The sequence below is a fragment of the Corylus avellana genome, chromosome ca8, assembly GCF_901000735.1.
Source record: "Corylus avellana chromosome ca8, CavTom2PMs-1.0".
Taxonomy (NCBI): Eukaryota; Viridiplantae; Streptophyta; class Magnoliopsida; order Fagales; family Betulaceae; genus Corylus; species Corylus avellana.
Window position 1 is genome coordinate 5,922,616 of NC_081548.1, and position 19,483 is coordinate 5,942,098.

At 34.3% G+C, this 19,483-nt stretch overlaps 2 protein-coding genes across 3 annotated transcripts; one reads left to right on the forward strand and one right to left on the reverse strand.

The window, feature by feature from the left end:
• Window positions 1-241: 241 nt before the first annotated feature.
• Window positions 242-6,715, forward strand: LOC132189821 (uncharacterized). 2 transcript variants are annotated; one of them, XM_059604622.1, is made up of 9 exons: window positions 242-432; window positions 521-782; window positions 874-939; window positions 1,306-1,345; window positions 2,694-2,758; window positions 3,006-3,122; window positions 4,412-4,540; window positions 4,646-4,720; window positions 6,292-6,715. In XM_059604622.1, the coding sequence occupies exons 1-8, from the start codon at window positions 374-376 to the stop codon at window positions 4,700-4,702; spliced, it is 795 nt and encodes a 264-aa protein (XP_059460605.1). In that variant the 5' UTR covers window positions 242-373; the 3' UTR covers window positions 4,703-4,720; window positions 6,292-6,715. The 2 variants fall into 2 exon arrangements, with proteins under 2 accessions (XP_059460605.1, XP_059460607.1); XM_059604624.1 differs by lacking the exon at window positions 6,292-6,715 and adding an exon at window positions 5,906-6,285.
• A 582-nt stretch (window positions 6,716-7,297) lies between these two features.
• LOC132190593 (glucan endo-1,3-beta-glucosidase 5) lies at window positions 7,298-12,811 on the reverse strand. Its single transcript, XM_059605629.1, has 2 exons — window positions 11,825-12,811; window positions 7,298-8,624 (listed from the first exon to the last, which is right to left on the reverse strand). The coding sequence occupies exons 1-2, from the start codon at window positions 12,178-12,180 to the stop codon at window positions 7,502-7,504; spliced, it is 1,479 nt and encodes a 492-aa protein (XP_059461612.1). The 5' UTR covers window positions 12,181-12,811; the 3' UTR covers window positions 7,298-7,501.
• Between the last annotated feature and the right edge of the window lie 6,672 nt (window positions 12,812-19,483).

The following is a 19,483-nucleotide window of genomic DNA, read 5'->3' on the forward strand; positions in this document are numbered from 1 at the left end:
GTTAATTTGAAATGGAGGGATTCTCTTCGTTACCAATACACAACCTGAAAATGTGTTTGAAATTTCAAGAATTTATTAACGAATCCGACCCATTCTGTGCCGGTCCTTACTTTTCCGGTCCAAGTTAGGCCGACCTTGTCGGGTCGGATGGATGGGCGGGTAATGGAGGATTCTGTGAACCAATTTTCCACGTTAACTTGCCAAAAAAAAAAAAGAAAAATTTACACGTTACAGAGATACACGAGTTTCCGTGCGTTACCAAACACAGCACATTCCTGGGAATGATTCCGGGATTCCGTGAACCGATAGCAAATTGGATTGTAGACGACACACAATCCCACTGTTTGGTTGCTCGGAAAAGCTAAATCCCGACATGGAAAAGCTATCACCGGATACCTCACCTGCCTCACAAGACCACAAGCATTGGATCGAGTATGTAACACAAAATCATCCCATTTTATCAAAATCTGTACCAATTAATCACACGCAATGAAACTGTAATCAATTAGGTTTTTTCTAGGGCTCAAGATATGCTTAAGCGAAGATTGATCACAGAGGATGATTTCACATGGAAATTGCCAACAACAACATCCGCAGAGGAAGAGGTGGAGATGTTGAGGTATGTGGGTGGGGTCGACATGAGCTTCTCGAAGGAGGACCCATCAGTTGCTTGTGGGACACTTGTGGTATTGGACACTCAGAATCTCCAAGTTGTCTATGAGGATTACTCTCTGGTCACCCTTGATGTCCCTTATGTTCCTGGTTTCCTTGCCTTCAGAGAGGTTTCTTTTTCTATCAAAATCCTCTTCGTTTGTCGTGAATGTAGTTATGGATTTACTGTTTGATGCATTTGACTGCTTTTTGCTCTCTTAGGCTCCGATTCTTCTAGAGCTTTTGCAGAGAATGAAGAAAAGCGATGCTAGTGTTTTCTACCCACAGGTAGATTCTTGTATCTGTGTTTGATGCATACCCCCACAATTTGTTAGAATATTAGTTTAAATGATTAAATCTATCATTTTTATCGATTTAAGTTTTTGGAATTACAAATGATTTAGTGTAGATTGTTAAACTATGATGCTTTATCATTTGGGGACAATTGATGATTTAAAAATTCGAATTTTGACTTCATAGTTTTCCCCATTTCAATTAAATAGTCTCTGGTCTCATACGTGAGGTGAGTGTTAAAAATGAGTTTAAATTATTAAATCTATCATTTCCTATCGGTTTAATTTTTGAGATATAGGGTGATTAACAATATAAATTGTTAATTTGATTTGTAACACTGGTTCATTTTTCAATGAACAGTTGTTAATGGTTGATGGAAATGGAATACTTCATCCTCGAGGCAAGTGCTTTGTTAATTGTTACAATTCTGTTTAGAATTTTTTTTTGATAAGTACAATTCTGTTTGAAATTTATGTGTCTTCTTGATCCTTGTGCATAAAATTCAATTAAGCAATATACATATACATGACAGTGCTTTATATAACTTTTTCTTCTACTTTATTCTGTTAAAGAAACCTAATAATGTAGGGATGCATGTACGTTAGTAAGAGATGTGGCTAGTTAAAGGGTGATTTTGTTAAAAAATCTTTCAAAAGTGCATTTTTTAAAAATATATATATATATATATATCACTATGCGTTTGTCTCTATATTGTAAATAACGTTTTATCATGTTTGATCAATGTATCAATTGGTTAAACATTTTGCAATATATGATGTATGCCCTAACTGCAAAGTGATTAATTGCCAAACCAAGCTTAGTAAACTAAATGCCTTGGGTGAGCAGCTGAATTAGTAAATATAACGAAATCTAAAAAAATTGGAGAAATAATTGACTTGTTTGCTTCTTTGTTTTTTCCTCCTTCCTGTATCATTCCAAATTATATGAGTGCGGCTGGATTCTGGCCCCTCTAATTAGCACTTTAGGTACAGGTAACAAAATTTCCAAAAGTTTGGACAAAAAATCAGTGTGTTAATATTTTCCTGTACAATTCCATATTATAAAAGAGAAAAAACTCGTGCATATGATTTTTTTGTTTTGTTTTGTGAACTGTGGTTGTCTGAATTCCCAAATTCATTCTATAGCTATACATTGTTTTATACCTCTTTTTAAAATTAGAAATGAAAGATTATATAGATAGTACAATGTGATACAAATAAAAAGGAAGAGTTTCCTCTTATATAATAGAAGTAACTAAAACCTTTTTCTTTGGCTTTCTTTGATTTATTTCATATGATCCTCTTTGACTCAATACAAAATATTAAAAGCAGTACTCTGAAATGCAAACTTGTTACTATATGTAGCGAGGCATGGTTTAGCCTCCAACACTCTCCTACTGCAAAGAAAAAGCTTAGTTGAAAGTACTCATTAGTTGGAGAATCTGATGCTGTACACTTGGAAAAGGAGTTAACTAAGAGAGTCCCGTCTATTTTTTGTATATTTTTCATTTTTGAATTTAAGTTTGATTATTGTTTTAGTGACTGACTGGAAATGACTAAAGTTTGAATTTTTTTATATAATTTTGAAATTTGTTAGTCCAGTTCACATGATTTAGACGGTAGATTCATTTATGGCTGTCTTAAATGTGAACTGCGATTGATATTTACTGTAACAATTGATTTCATGGTTTGTCACCTATTCTTGCTTTAACCAGAGAAAATTTTTAAACCATAAATTTTCTTGTGTAGGTTTTGGCTTGGCTTGCCATCTAGGTGTTTTGGCTGACCTCCCTACAATTGGAATTGGAAAGAATGTGAGTTCTGACTTTATTACAATTTACCAATCAACTTTTCTTTTAAATCCAAGTCCCCAACTCCCTCTATATATAAATATATATGATTGATATATTTTTTAATTTATCTGAATTTAATGGATAGACATCAATACGCCATTTTGGTCATTCTTGCATTTGCCTATCCTCATCTTGATTTGAGAGCTTGATCCCTGATTACTTATTCTCTTGGTTAAGTTATGACGATGTTCTGACTTATATGTCTCAGCTGCATCATGTGGATGGTCTGTCTTATTCTGGAGTGAGACAACTTCTTGAAGCCAACAAAAACTATTCCAAAGATTTTATTACCTTGACTGGATGCTCTGGGCACGTATGGGGAGTGGTAAGAGACTGAATATGATCTATTTCCTTGAAGCACTATTGGATTCTAGCGGTTTATCATTTAATGCATAGATTGATTTATCACATCATTTGGACTATATGTTAGTAACTGTAAGCACAAATGGTTTGCTAACTAAGATGTGAGGCACTCTCCGAACTTTTCCCTTTTTGTTATTTATGTATGATCTTCTGTTTTGTTAGGGCATTTAAAAGTCATTCTCATGGAATCCTTTTGTACTTACAGAGAGAAAATTTCCGTTAAGATCAAGTTTGGTATTTGTTCTTAGCATTTTAGTGGCTGATATGTGTGTCTCAAATCCTGAACCCTATCAAGAATCTTACAGGGAGCTCCCAGTGGTACTTTTGCTACTGGGTTCTCATGTTTTGTGTTGCCCACATTATATCAAAGAAGTGTCATGTTGCTGCAATCTCTCCCAAACCCCCTCCCCACAAACAAAAAAGAAAGTTATGTTGCCTGTTGCATGGGCTTAACACATCCTTACTGTAAAATACTTTAAAACAAATTTGAAAAAGCATATGTTGATCTGCCCCCTGTCAATCGGCTTGCCAATCAACTGACCTACTTTCCTAAGTCAATAGAGGAACTACCCCTATTCCAGCCTTATTTTATATGTGTACAAGTATGCAAGACTACTCTTAAGGCCGAGTAATGCTAGGTACTGATGTAAAATCCAGAATCCATCCGGAGTGGGCCCACTTACCTTTTTTTTTCTTTCTTTTTTTTCTTTTTTTTCTTTTTTTTCTTTTTTTTAAATCCGGAATAAAATACTCTTAGGGAGTTTTTAATATAGTAAGTGGGCCCACTGCGGATGGATTGCGGATTTTACATTGGTACCTAGCATTACTCCGTAAGGCCTGTTCAGTATAGTTCAAATCCTTCTAACTGGCCGGGGCATTGAGGTGGTATGTCTTACTCCTTGCCATCAGTGAGCAAAGTGTTAAAGTGGGGTGAGCTTGTATTTACTGTTCATAAAATAACTCATAAGAAGAGGTGAGGGTCAATGAATTCATCACCTCATGGATAGATGCTCCCAGATCATTTCAGCTTGTACAAGGTTTCACAGAAGGTTCCTGGAGGGATATCTAAAATTGTACTGATGTGGTTGGCATACACCACAATCCAAGGCAAAAGACTATATATCAAATCCAATCCATTGACATGACTTTTAAATTCTAAGCTGGTTTTACATGTTTATGCACTTAGTATAACTCTTGTTCCTGAGTTTTGACTTAAAGCATTGTATTTCAAACTCTCTTTCCTATTTATAGGCAATGAGATCTACGCAGGGTGCCTTGAAGCCTATATTTGTTTCAGTTGGTCATCGTGTATCACTTGATACTGCCATCAGAATTGTTAAAATGACTTGCAAGTATCGTGTGCCAGAGCCTATCCGGCAGGTAATGCTTAGAGCCATTCCAAAGCTTCAGTTTGGGTCTTTCAATTAATACATCAGACCTACTATTGAGTCCAAATGTAGAATCTAAGTACAAGTATTGTAACAGGCTGATATTAGGTCAAGGGAATACCTGCGGCAGCGTCAAATGGGAATGTCAGAGTGATGCAACTTCATGGATCTGGTTGGTTCACTTTTCTTTTCTTTTTTAATATTAGTATTTGAAGTACATAAAATGATTGGATAGATGAGATTTTTAGAACATAACATCCTACATGCAAACATGCATTACACAGGACTCTACACTTGGGTGGTGGTACAACTTCTAAGTTATAATGAAGAAATGCCGTGGAACATACTTTGAGATCACAACTTAAACAATAAACAACTCTTATGAATTTACAGACGATGTAAGGGTCACTGACATTAGAGAGAAATTGTAGTGTTAACCCTGGGTTGGGGGTCACAAAGAAGTAAGGTTTAACACGTCACCAAACGTAAAATGCACACCGATAGTGTCAGGAAATTTCTAATTTAGACAAACAAACAAGAAAAAGTAGCTATTTGTGTCAGAGACTTGCTCATTCATGCAAGACTGCTAACTTGTCTTTAATTATGATATTCGAAACCACTGATAGTAATAACTAATGTTCTTTTGAACTTATTTGCATCATAAATGATTGAATGGTGAAATGAAAATGATTTAATTTGTACGAAGTTTATCTTATAATGCCTTATTAAATCATTGCCCAAAAAGAGGTAGTAACATAATCATTTCTCTTCCCCCCCGCTTCCCCTACTTCCCCAAAATCCCTTTTTTTGCCTAAAAGCCATTATTGAAAAACAAAAACAAGAAAGGTATGCGGCTGAGGCTCAAATACCTTCTGGGTGGATTTTTAGCATAGGTTTTGGTGGCCAATCTAAATTCTCATTTAGATCTATAATTGAAATATATGTGTGAAAGGCCTGCCTACTAATCAAAAAGGTCTGGCATAAACACTAATGAGAGGTTATTGGATGCCAATGACAGTATCAAATTCAGAAAAGATCTGAGTCAACTAGATTTAGATTCAGAAAAGATCGGAGGCAAAGGTAAATGGAGCGAAACAATCTTCCATAGACTACCTTGACTCTATCTGCTGCGAAAGCCTTCAAGGCATACTTATTGGTGGAGCCATTACAGTAACCATTTAAGAACTAGAACATTGTGACTTTTAGCTACTCTATGAGGTATGAATGTCATGCCAGGTGAACATATGAACCATGGGCTTGGCACAGCCCGCCATTGATGGTCATGCCTGCCTACACTCCTTGTCCATTCTGCCCATCTATAATGAGATGTTAAACCTCTTAATGTTTTCATTCCCAGATCTAGATGCTTGAGTGTCTTGACTCTGGATTCGGTTGTTTGAGCATCAGTTGTCCGAGGAGGCCTATCTCAGTTTGCAACCTTACTTCTCCTACAGGCAAACTGACAGAGGTGACGTTCTTAGTAATTGGCCTCTGGGGATTAATTTAATATCAAGAATTCTTTCTTTATAAAAGTTAAGGGGACCAGTTAAATTTCTTGCATGGATTATGTAGAGGGTATATGATGGAAACATGGATCCAGTTCACGAAGGTGCGGGCAGACTAGAGTATTATATAATGCAAGATCAAGTTGCTTGTTTCAAATTATTCAGCCAATAAACAATGACTTGCTTTCTATATTCCATTAAGGTGCAAGTATACATCTTACCTTTGACTTTGATTCAGGGAATGTAGTTGGTGAGATCGAGTATGTATTGTACATGAATGATAGTTGGAGTTGGTGGCTCTTTAGGGATCCCTCATCTAGTATCCCTCAGAAAGAAGATTAAGTTGGCCCTTGCGAACAACTTGATGCACTATCTCCCTTCAACCCTTTGAATGATTGAACTTTTTGCAGAGAAACATGGAGATCAAATAGAGCATTGGGGTAAATGTAATTTTGAATCCCTTATTTTATTTTATTCTTTTCAGTTTCTCTGTTGATAGTCTGGTGGAGTCAGAATAGTTTGTGAGTTTGCCCTTTGGTGGGGTTGTAAATGATGTATGTATTAGTCAGCTTATCAGTGTCAAACGATTCTGGAATATTTTCCATGTATGGTTTCTGTCAATTTAACAGTCATTGGGTTTATTTTCTGACAACAAAATTGAATGTGGACCAGATCTGTGCGGTGTTGTACACTGAAACTGTTTCCAATGCACATTGGATCTGGTAATTTGATTTTCATATTTATTAATCGAGTTAAGCACAATGTGTCAATTTCAAAGTGATTTGTAAAGGAACTATTTTACGGTCAAGATTTTGTTTTGTTATATTTAATTGATTTTTAAATGGCATGGCAATATATACATCGTTAAATTTGTAAAATTTATTCTTAATCATGAAATCCTCTTGAAATGGAGAGAATCATACTCTATGGGGTCAAATGGTTGCCTACAGAGATTATTAACAAGGCAAGAAGGACCTTGAAGGCTTAAATAAAAGAATGAATAGTTTTAGTTTCCATGACCTCATAATGTGCCACTATGATTGTTATCCCCTTCATAGGGTGCTTCGATTGCCTGATTTAGAAAGGATAGAAAGTGGCGATAAAAAATAAGACATCAAGTGTAAGTTTAAATCTCTCTTCTCTGTTTCTCTTTTTCTGTGGAATTTCATCAAGGTAGGGCTCTTTGGACTCAACTTGGGAGTAAACATGTAAAACACGACTCCACCCATCAGAATTGTGTATCATGTAATCCAAGAAAACCCTAGTGCGAAATTAAACACAAGATGTCCGAATCTATGGCTCATCCAAAACCCGGCCTTTGACAACCAGGCTGCACCATGGGTGTAAGTTTAAATCTCTAAAACTCTGAAATATTATAGTCTATATACACCAATTTTTTTAAATAAAAAAAAATTGAAGCCAGTAGTATACTGTACAAAGCAACAAAATCACAGAATTGTACAGATAAACAAGAACAGAAACAACATCAAACAAACAGGCTGCTGAAGTGATTCAACTCCGCTCGCCATTCCATTCGCCACCCCTGCAGGCGCGTCGATCATGATCCTAAATCTGCAGTCTCCCATTGATGGGTCTGTATTTGTGACAACTGAAAGGTTTGGGAACTTGCAGGCGGTCTCCAGCTGATTCTGTATCTGATAGTAACTGTTGAATGCATAGGAGACATTCCCACGAGCATCCAAATTTGCACATGAAGTCCCATATCCAAGACTAGTGCAATCGGCATTTTGACATGCATAGCTGACACTGTCTGCAAGTTGCGGATTGTCGAGACTCACCGACGGCGACACGACACACCATCGACGGGCCAGATATTGTACATTACTTGCCGCCACCAAACCCTTCGAGTTTGCAGTAAAATTTAGCTGGTATTTGGGTGTTCCATCAAAGTAAAACAACCCCCAATGGCGTTCAAAGTTACCTGGCTGAATGCTTTTGGCATCTTCATCAATAAGGCTGAACAAGTAAGCATCTAAGGGGCCTGATCTCATTGGGGTCCCCTGCCCGGCCAGATACCGCGCCATGAAACCTTGGTTGAACCGCTGAGCATACTGGATATTTGCATTTTGATCTCCATCAGTAGGCCAGCCAATTTCTCCAACAATGATGGACAAGTTTCCAAAGCCATTTTTCTGTAAGGTCCAAACAAGGGTATCATAGTTTGCAGTGAACATGTCCTGATAGATTCTTCCATTATCATCTATGGGGGAGGAATAGCCATTAAAGAAGGCGTAATCGACAGGGAAACTGGGATTATCATAGAGGCTGATGAAAGGGTAGATGTTGACAGTAAAAGGAGAGCCATTGTCATTCAAAAACTTAACGATTTGCAGCATGAGATCATGGATGTCTGCACGAAAGTCTCCCTGAGAAGGGATATTGTTTTGACTTGTGTAAACATCACCATTTAGGGGGACTGTGACTTTAACCCGACTGCTCAAACCAGCTTTTATAAGGGCTGCCTGGATATTTTGAAGAGCAGGAAGAGTTATTCCTTCAAAGCTTCCATTGAGGGTTTGCAAGAATGGTTCGTTCCCAACTGCAACATACCTTGTAGAGAGAATGCATGGAAAGGTAAATTAACAGAAAACATAAAATTGCACATCGAAGGAAACAAGACAAGCCCATAGGATTAAAAATAACCAGAAAGAAAGAGAAGTTTAAGTTAACAGGAAATGGGCAATTTAATAATTTAATTAATATTTTAACACTTGCCTCACAAGTGGGCTCAACTTTCCTTCAATAAGTAGAACCTAACACATGGAATATTTAACTGAAATTAGGGGTAAACTGTAGAGTTAAGATTTGAATTCAGAACCCTATATTTTGATACAATGTAAAATCACAATTTATTCCAAAAAGGTATGTTTCGTACGCAAAATGGCTATTATATTAGGAAAAAAAAAATGAATAATTTTTATTAGGGATGGAAGAATATGGAATAAACTAACTTTGGTGTTCAAGTAATAAGGATAGAACCTTTATCTTATACTCTTAACACTTGAAATAGTCATTCTCTTATAGAACATGAAAATGACTATTCTAAGACTATTTCATTCCCAATAAAAAATATTATTTTTCTTTCTAATGGAATAGTCATTCTGTGTTCCAAATGTGCCCCAAGCAAATGGTGAATTTAAGTATCTAATTAATACTTTAACACAATTTCTCACGTGTGGGCTCAAACTTCCTCTCAACAAGTAAGGCTGAACACTAGGAATATTTAACTGAATTGAGGGATAAGTTATGGAGTTAGGGTTCAAACTCATGATCTCTATTATGATATAATGCAAAATCATTACTTATCCAAAATACTTAAACTAATAGGAAATGATAAATTTAATCATTTAATTAATATTTTAATACCTCCAAGCTTTCTTGATGCTTTTACAATCTGGTAAGAGCTATCTAGGAAGCTACTCTGTTTGTAGATCCTATTCTTAAAAGCTGTGTGTTTATCCAAGGTTTTTATTTTCTGAAGACTGCATCTTATAAGTATCTATATGGGGCCTCTTTATACATTATCTGCTACATTAGGGATAAGGAATACTAAAGTTGCAGAATGATGTGAAGTAACATCACGTATATATTCTTTCAGCTTCACTAGAACAGAAGGAGAGAATTTATTCTGTGGCATCTTATATCACAGAAACCAGGCTATAATCCAGCAACACAAATCTCATCATTACAAAATAGATTAAATAACAACATGAACTTGTTAAATATGTCCCTTTTTTTTTTCTCTGAGCAACTGTTTAGATACATGTCACTATTGAGATCATAAGTCCTCCCAATTTTGCAGAACAGCAAACCAGAAATCAAAGCTATTCATACATGTTGGTAAGAATAACGTGGGGTCCTCATCACAAGTTCATATGTTCACCAATTGATAAAGCAAAATAAAGTAGAGGCAGCCATTATCTAAATTATTGTACAGATGATTTCCAGCGCAACAACAAACAATTTGAAAGCACATGGAACTTATAGCAAAATGTGAGGCCCTAAAGGGACAGGTTCCATCTAGCTAATAAAGGGGGAAAAAGCATCTTCAGATGAAGGAAATCTGAGGTTGGATAGATTCAACTATAGGAATAGCACATTGCCCATGGAGTATATATGGGATACATGTGGGGGAGGAAAAGGGGTTTTTCTTTCTCTTTTTTTTTTTTTTTTTTTTTCCACAGGGGGAACGTAATTGTAAATGTCATTAGCTTATTTAGGTGATATTTATTAAGGTCCGGATTCTGTAGGGCCTGTTTGTAATTGCTTTTGAGAGCTTAAAAAATACTTTTAGTACCTAAAATGTTATGCCAAACAAAAGCTGGCCTGTTTGGGATTTTTTTTTTTACTTTTTTATTCTAAAAATAGCCAAAACGCACTTTTAGCATTTTGCCAAAAAACATTTTTTTGACTTAAAAGCTCTATTTTTCAAACACACTTCCTAACAAGCTCGTAATCTATTAAAATGTAGCCACATAACGCAGATTTTTAGTTATTTTGTTCAGTGTAAACATCCTAGAGATGCAAGATAAAGGTGCATAAATATTCTTTAACAATAAGTGAAATTCCATTTGTTCAGATGCAAATACCTGAGGATGGTTGTATGCTAATCATAAGTGCAAAGCTATAAAAGATTAGAAAAGGGCAATATAAGAGTTAAAAAATGACCTAGATTTCAGATTAAAGAACACCATTAGCACATGCAATAAAAATAATAATATATATATATATATATGGAAAAATTACAGTTTACCTCTCCAAAGTTGACAGCATTTTTCAATTCGAACACCAAATTTTCAATTTTGGCAATCCACCCCCCAAAGTTCTAAATTTTTGCAATTTGACCAATTGTATCCAAAACTTTCCATATTGCCCCTAATTTTTATTTTTTTTATTTCTTATAAAAAATTCGGGGGTGGCTACGCTATCTGGCCATTTTTGCACCCCTAATTTTTTTTTTTTTTCATAAAAAATAAAAATTATGGGCAATATAAGAATTTTGGGATAATATTGGTCGAATTGAAAAAAATTGGAACTTTGTGGGAGTGGATTGCAAAAATTGAAACTTTGATGTTCAAATTGAAAAACGCTGTCAACTTTGAGGGGATAAACTGTAATTTTTCCAATATATATATATTAAAAAAAAAAAAACTGTGAAAAGTTAGGCAAAAGAAAGTTGGTCAACTCAGTCACACGATTGTCTAGTTGTCGGTTAAGTCTTCGTGTTCCTAATTTTGTTTTAAATAAAAATGAAAATTTTAAATAATTGACAAGCATTATAAAATGAGGATGAATGCACTCCACTTTTAGTGGGAATCTTAAGAGTTATGAATTTACTATTAAGGCCCGATAGCTCCAAAGACCTAGTCTACAAGGTTCTTGGTCAAAGTTAATCTCAAATGTTTTGTTTCAGGCAAAAAAGGACACAGAAACACACATACAAGTCTTTACCTCAGAGAAGTTGTTTTCTGTTATTCCTGTGTGTTTGCTGATGCAAGTGTTGGCAATCTGACCACTTTTCTTAAATCTGTAACATCTTTTCCATTCGGGAATCACAATTTCTTCTACAATAGGAATTCTGGATTTTTTTTTTTTTTTTTTTTTTTTGTAATTTTGTGTGGCAGTGATTCATTCAAACACTTCTCAAGCATTTTGTTGCCCCCAAAAAGTGAAAAATTGTGCAAGCAGTGTGATAAGATTTGCAAAGGCAGAGTAATTGCAGAAAGAGAAGAGGAGCAAAGGATAAATACCTGATGTCTACAGCATTGGAAGAGACATGTGCTGAGACATTCTTGGCAACCCAATTCTCGGCTGCTTGCACACTATTAGCCAAAGTGTAAAGCATGTCATTAGGAATACCCACCATCACCTCCATCCCAGAATTCTTCAGAGAATCCAGAATCGTGGAATCGGCATCGAAAAGCTTAACCTTTTGAAACCCATTGTCCTTTAGCATCTTCACCACCGTTGAAGCCGGCAGAGAGTGGGTTGTCTGGGTTCCCCAGTTAGCTCCAATTCCACTCACAGAACCCATCGAAAATACAGCAAATAGCAACGACATGGCAACAAGAAACCCAGAAAAATCCATGCTTTTCAACAACCCCATAATCCCTTTAACCAATATAGAATATAAATTGTGGTTGGAGGCTCAAAAACTATGCGGGTCTTATGATAAGCTACTGAATTTAAAGCTATGGGTTGGAAACCAGAGTTGGTTTTACTCACCAACTAAGAGAGAGAGAGAGAGAGAGAGAGAGAGAGGGGAACAATAATATAAGGCAGAAAGATGCCAAAGCAGAGTTCAAACTGAATGCAGCCTTGATATTTAAAAAGGATTTATTCCTTTCTGCCCAAGAACGTCTTCAATAAAATAAGAGAGAGTAATCAATACGGAAATCAGGAAACATCGTCTTACAAGAGAGAGAGAAAGCGTGTCTTTTCTCGGTAAGTAGGAAAGAAAAAGTTGGATAAAGAAAGATGAGGAAAGCAGAGTAGGTAGCGTTAAGACGGAAAACAAAAGGAATTCCTATGTGTAGATGTGTTTGAAAGCATCCAAGCAGAGCCCAGAAAGAGCTCAGAAGTCAGAAACACTGAAGGAAGAAAAACCATGGTATCTAAAAGCTCTGGATAGAAGCTGAAAAAGAAGCATGGAAGAGAGCTGCCATGCCTCAATAATACAACACCTTATACTATGGCTGATGAATAACCACAACCAAACGACTTTTTTTGAAAGAAAAAAAGCGACAGGGAGAGAGAGAGAGAGAGATTAAGAGGAAAAAGACGTTAAGTGAGTACCACAATCTCTTCCCTTTTTTTAGCAAGTCAGTGGGCACAAATAATTACGAATTTAATATGCTACAGCAGGAATCAGCTACAGCCCTGTCCAACTTTCAGTTGCTATAACTAAAATAAAATAAAATAAAGGTGAATAGACAATATGTCACGGTCACTCAGTAAAATAAGAGATTAACAGCGTTACTCATTTAATAAAGTTCTTTTCTTTTGACGTGTCTCCACATGAAGAGAGAAAGGAGGAAGAGATTTAAATTATTAACTACCATTTCATGATACATTGCTTTTAACCGATCAATCTACTCCTTAAGAACTATTTAATATAGTATTATAACAAAGGTACTCAATTCAATCTTTTATGTTCATAATTTTATACAATAAAATTTTATACATTAATTTATAATTTTGAAAGCTGCTAAGCATCTCAACATTTTTTTTAAAATTTTTTTTTTCCAAATGATTTGGACTCCACATTTATTTAAGAAAAAAATATATATAAATCTATTTATTTATTGAATGTACCAAATCATTTGAAAAAAAATATTGGGATGTCTAGTATTATCCTTATAAACTTTATTTCATTAAATTGATGTGGTAGTGTTTATCAACCTTAAAATTGACCCTTTTATTAAAAAAAAAAAAAAAAAAAATCGTACTTATCCAATAAGATTGAAATGAAATAAGGGTATTACTTTGGAGAGGGGATTAATATTAAAAGAAAAAAAAAGAAATGGTTGAATTAAGAGAAATATAGAAATTAATGTGCATAAATAATTGAGCAAAACAAATTTATTTAAAGTCTTTCCTTTTCATACCATTCATCCACTCATCATTTTAAATGCTAGCGTGATGTCTGACCAAATTGCACGACCAATTGACGTTTCTTTTCTTTTCTTTTCTTTTCGTAGCGCTGTGGTGTGAGTTGTGCTCTCCTGTGTTTGGCAATAACATTCTTTCTTTTTTTTCTTTTTCTCTCTTTTTTTTTTAATTACCAAACAATTTTTCTTTTTACTTTTTTTCGTCACAAAAAAAATTTTGATATCTTGTTTTATTTATACCACATCAATTATTTTTTTATTATTATTCCAAAAAAAAAAAAAAAACTCATTACCAAATGAGCTCACTACTCTCCACTATTTTTACATTTATTTTAGGTGTTTTAAATAATTTTTTATGTTGGGTGCTTAAAATATATGTCATGTCAGTCGAGACAAAATGGAGTAATATTACCCATATGGATTTGATCAACTTAATCCATAAAACTCTGTAGCCTAATGTTGTTCTTAACGGAAAATGATCATCTCCATTTCAAATCTTTTCAATTTTTTTTTTATTTAGTGCATTTTAAAGGGTAGTGTTATCCAAAAATTTTAATGATAGTAGTGCACTAAATACACTATCCTTCAAATGCGGATTCGAATCCCCTCGAATTCCTAGGGAAATTTTAGTTTCTAAAATTTTAGATCTAAGCCATTCATTTTCATCCAAAAGCCATTATCATGTCACGTATTCCACTACTAATAAAATAATAAAATAATAATGATTATTAATATCATTAAAAATTTATTATTATTTTATTAGTAGTGAGACACGTGGCAAGATAATAACTCTTGGATGAAAATGGATGGCCTAGATCTGAAATTTCAAAAACTAGAATTTCCTTAAGAATTTCAAGGGATCTGAATCCTCAAAATGCATTAAATAAAAGAAATTGAAGGGATTTGAAATGAAAATGATCATTTTCCGTTCTTAACACCAATCTATCATTCATTTAACATTAAGTTGCATATTTTAAAGGGAAATCATATATAAAATCCTTAGGTCAACGCGCTTTTATTAAAAACTCATAGGGTATTTTTTTTTTGAAAATTTAGTCTCTGGATAACTCGAAACTACTAGAAACTCTCTACTGTCAATTTTTGTTAACTACCGTTAGTCCACTCAAAACTCTCCGTTTTATCTAATTAAAATATTCATTTTTTATTAATTTAATTTAAAAAATTAAATCTTAAAAAAATAAATAAATTTAAGCGCCACCCCCCAACCCCTATGGGGTGGCTTCGGCCACCCCAGGGGTGGTTTGCCCACCCCATGCAGCCACCCATGGGGTAGCTCGAGCCACCCCTTGGGTGGCTTGGGGTGGCTCACGCCCCTTTCCACCCATGGGTGGTGAGCCACCCCAAATAATGGGTGGTCAGCCACCTCAAACCACCTGTGTGGCCACAAGTCACCCCTGGGGTGGCTCGTGGCCACCCCATTGGGGGTTGGGGGTGGCCTCAAACCCATGGGTGGAGGGGTGGCCCGCCACCCAAGGGGTGACTCGAGCCACCCCATGGGCTGTTTGGGGTGGCCCGCAGGTCACCCCAAACCACTTGGGGGTGGCCGCAAGCCACCCCAAGGGTGGGCAAACCACCTTTGTGGTGGCTTATGGCCACCCCATAGGGGTTGGGGGGACCGCCACCCCTGGCCACCCTTCAATTTTTTTTTAAAATTAAATTAATAAAAAATGAATATTTTAATCAGATAAAATGGAGAGTTTTGAGTGGACTAACGGTAGTTAACAAAAATTGACGGTAGAGAGTTTTTTAGTAGTTTCGAGTTATCCAGAGACTAAATTTCCAAAAAAAAATACCCAGAGAATTTTTAATAAAAGCGCGTTAACCTAAGGATTTTATATATGATTTTCCTATTTTAAATAATTTTTTATATCAACTACTTTAAAATTCAAAACAAAGCATCTCATACAACGTCAATTAAGTGTAAAGAAAGCCCCCCCTTTGTTTTATGTTTCTTTCTTTTTCCCACTCCTCTTGGTTTGGCTAAAACAAAAGGGAAGAATCATGGGGATATTGTAGAACATATCACCTTTAGAACACCCTTAATACGTATTCGAACATATGGGGTTCACGAAGAGACTGACAACAATGATTATTAAAAAGAATGTTGAATTGCAAGGTTGTCTTCCTCCATTGTTGAAATCCAAGCACAATAGTTTCCTTTATAAAAACAAACAGAATCTAATCCAATGGTTCCAATCTCACTAATTCAGCAACCCACACAAACTTAAACTTTGGATTTCCTTTCTATGCTGAGAAACTTTCTCAACACTTTTTTTCAAAAAATTTGATTTCAAATTGACGTTTCACGTTCGAATTATAATCCCCTACAATTTAAAAGAAATTATAAATTCTTAAATTACAGAAATTAGGTTGTATTTGAAAAATGCCACGTGTTCAAACAGTTTGCCCGCCATTGGCTCAAAAAACCCAAAAAATGGCGGGAATGTGTTGTTTTGGTTAGTTTAAAGGAAAGGAAATTCAATTCAATTCAAGGAGAAGGAGAGCCAAAGAAGTCTTTCATTATTCCTCTCTTTTGTTTACCGATCTCAAATATCTTTTTCTTTTTTTTTTTACAATGCGTTCAAGGGAATTTCAAATATATATATATATATAGAGAGAGAGAGAGAGAGAGAGAGAGAAAGTCCCTTGCCTCTCTCTCATCTTTTTCCTTATATCTCCTTCCTTCCACCAACCCTCGAGATTTGGGTCCCTCTTTCTTAGGAGATTGGCATGGAGATTGGGAAATGGATGGTCTTGAGTGATCCCATCTGTCCTCTGTACCATGACTTCCATGCCGATAATAAATTACGGGGTGAAAATTTGACAGAATCCTACTGTGAGGAGACAGCTCTTTTTTTCTTGATCAGACATTTACTTTCACTTATACCGAGGATTTGCAGATCTGAAGGCAATGATGAATTGTCGTTGAGGAACTCATGGTGCACGAACTAAGCGGAAATGAACAGATTGTACTTGATGATTTAACTGTAGCGGACGGACCTTGATCTCAAAGGTTTGTTTTGGGAGAAGATGCACACCAGGAACGTAGCTTGTCTAGGGGATCTGACACATGGAGGTTCAAAGTTTTGGGGCTGATATTTACGGGCCACTAAACTACTTTGTCTGTTCCAACACGAGCCTTGGTCATGGGCCCTTGGGCCTTTGGGAGCATTTGACACTCGTACTCGAGACCTATGTTCACTTGGAGGTGGCTAGGTTCGGCGGTTACTAGGCGAGAGCCGAGCTTTGACCCAACACCGCGTAATAAAAATGTGATATATTACCGTTGATAATTGAATATATTCTTGTTTATTATGTTATAAAAAAATTTTGAACCAAAACTATCGTCTAGTTTTAAGAAGAATATATGTTTTTGCAAAACTGAAGAAAAAATCTTTTGGAAAGGAAATTATTTATGACTGTCTCGATATAAATTTCATAATTTGAGAATCTATAATTTCGTTAAAATTGTAAAGGATTTTAATCCGTCACGTTCCGTGTAATATATTCTTTTAGGAAATAAAGACATAAGGAAATAAGAATGTGACACATCAATTTAAAACCATATTTTTGAAAAGAAGTCTTAAAAAAACTTAAAATATTTAGATGAGTTTTCTTCCATATCAAAGGTTGTTGACATATGTAAGGTACTTCCACGTGTCAGTACATTCAACGGTCCCACCAAAGGTAACAAATGGATCGCCTATTAAATTGTTGGGCCCCTCATGGGCCTTTGTTACTTGTTTAAGATTGTGATGGACCCAGATTTGTTTGGGACAAAGTTTCTCTTAAAAAAACATTTTAATTCAATTTACTAATTTGATATTATTTTTAAACTAAAAATAATTGTAATAAATATATGTTCTAACAAGATATGTTAGTTTAGTAGACTAAATTATAAGAATTTCTTCAATCTAGCTAGTTTGACGAAAAACTAATTAGAGAGTGTTTTCTTTTTTTTTTTTTTGTTTTAAAAAAAGGTCGAATTCAATTGTTTGTTAATTTTTTAAGGAAAAAATATAAAAAAAACTCCACAAACTAATATCCGTTTGCGATAGAGCCACACGATGTTCAAAAGGTATAAAATAGCCCATCAAACTATCAAAATGTATCAAAAAGGCCACTTATTTTTTATATTCCTATAATACCCCTATTCTTTTAACAAATAAAATAATAAAATAATTGTAAAAAAAAAAAAACCAAACAATTTCTTTTTTAAAAAAAAACAAAAAAAAACCAATGGGTCAATAAATACAAAAAAAAAAAAAAAAAGGTTTTGGGGAATAAATAAATAATTAGTCACTGTAATTGGCCTAAATTACAAATTGATTGATGTCATATGAAAGTAAAATAAAATGTTCTTGAGATATTCTTTAAACAAAAAAAAAAAAATCAATTTAGTCCCTGAAGTTAAATTCTGTTAAAAAATTATTTTTATTTGCCCATTGGAATTTTTTTTTTTTTTTTTTGTATTTTTTTAAAATTGCTTGTTTTTTTACAATTATTTTATTTGTTCAAAGAATAGGGGTATTATAGGAATCTAAAAAAATAAGTGGCATTTTTTATACATTTTGGTAGTTCACTTTAGCATATTTCAATATCATGTGCTCTAACGCTTCATTGTAAATCCAATGTTAGATCATAAGCTTTTTTTTTTTTTTTAATATATATTTTTTCCTATTTTTATTGTTTTGTTTTTTTAAAAAAAAAAAAAATTGATTTGTGTAGGAGTTAGGGACCGCGAGAAGGAGTCCTTAATTAGTTTAGTTTTCTGTTTGTGTATAGTTGCTTGTATTTTTTGAGGCGTAATTGTTTAGTTTTTCGTTTAGGTGTTTTGGAGATTTGTTTGATTCTTAGCTTTATCAAATAAAACTTTCCAAACCAAAAAAAAAAAAAAACTTTAAACAGAATTTTGTTAAAAATATAAATTAAATGGTAAAATTTATCATTTTTATCAACTTAAAGTTTTTTTTTATCAAAGCATTGATGTTACGATCCTAAAAGTTAGGTATGGTTTAAGTACAATATTAATAGTGCGTATATAAGCTTTTGAACACTTGTCTCATTGCAAGTCGATTTTCAAGTGCAAATTCTAGTTAAAGTTTGTATCAATTGATTTGATTTTGAATCTAACTCTGTAATAAGAGCATTTTCAACAAAAGTAGACAAAATATCTACTGAAAAAGCAACACCACCACCATTGGTGTCGCCACCGTTGTTGGAAGCTAAGCCACATAATGGTTAACCAATTTTGAGAAGAGTCTTTTTGTTAAATAGCATTATTCCTCCAACATGACCACCTCATCATATTGGAACATCTCATCATTGGTTTTAGACATCTTTTAGCTGGTTACGGCCAGTTTGAAATTGCGCTAAAGAATTTAAAAATTATTTTTAATATATAAAATTACTTTTGATTCATGTACTATTATTTCATATTCATTAATTTCCTATTATGATTTCATGTCTATAAAATGAAGTATTGAGTAGTATGTAAAGTACACAATAATAAAAAAAAAAAATCATACATAATTTTTAAAGAACTAGTTTCACATATTGCAATCTCTTTATTTTGTCTTGTTATTTTCTTTTATTTTACAACAGTGCTAAACAAAAGTTAGCATGTTTGGTAAAAAAATTTAAAAGAACTTTTAAACTATTTTTACTCTAAAAATAGTCAAACGAATTTTTGACAAAAGTCTAAAAATGAAACATTTTCCAAAAAATGCTTTTTGACTTAAAAAACTATATTTCTCAAATACAATTTCAAAAATGCTC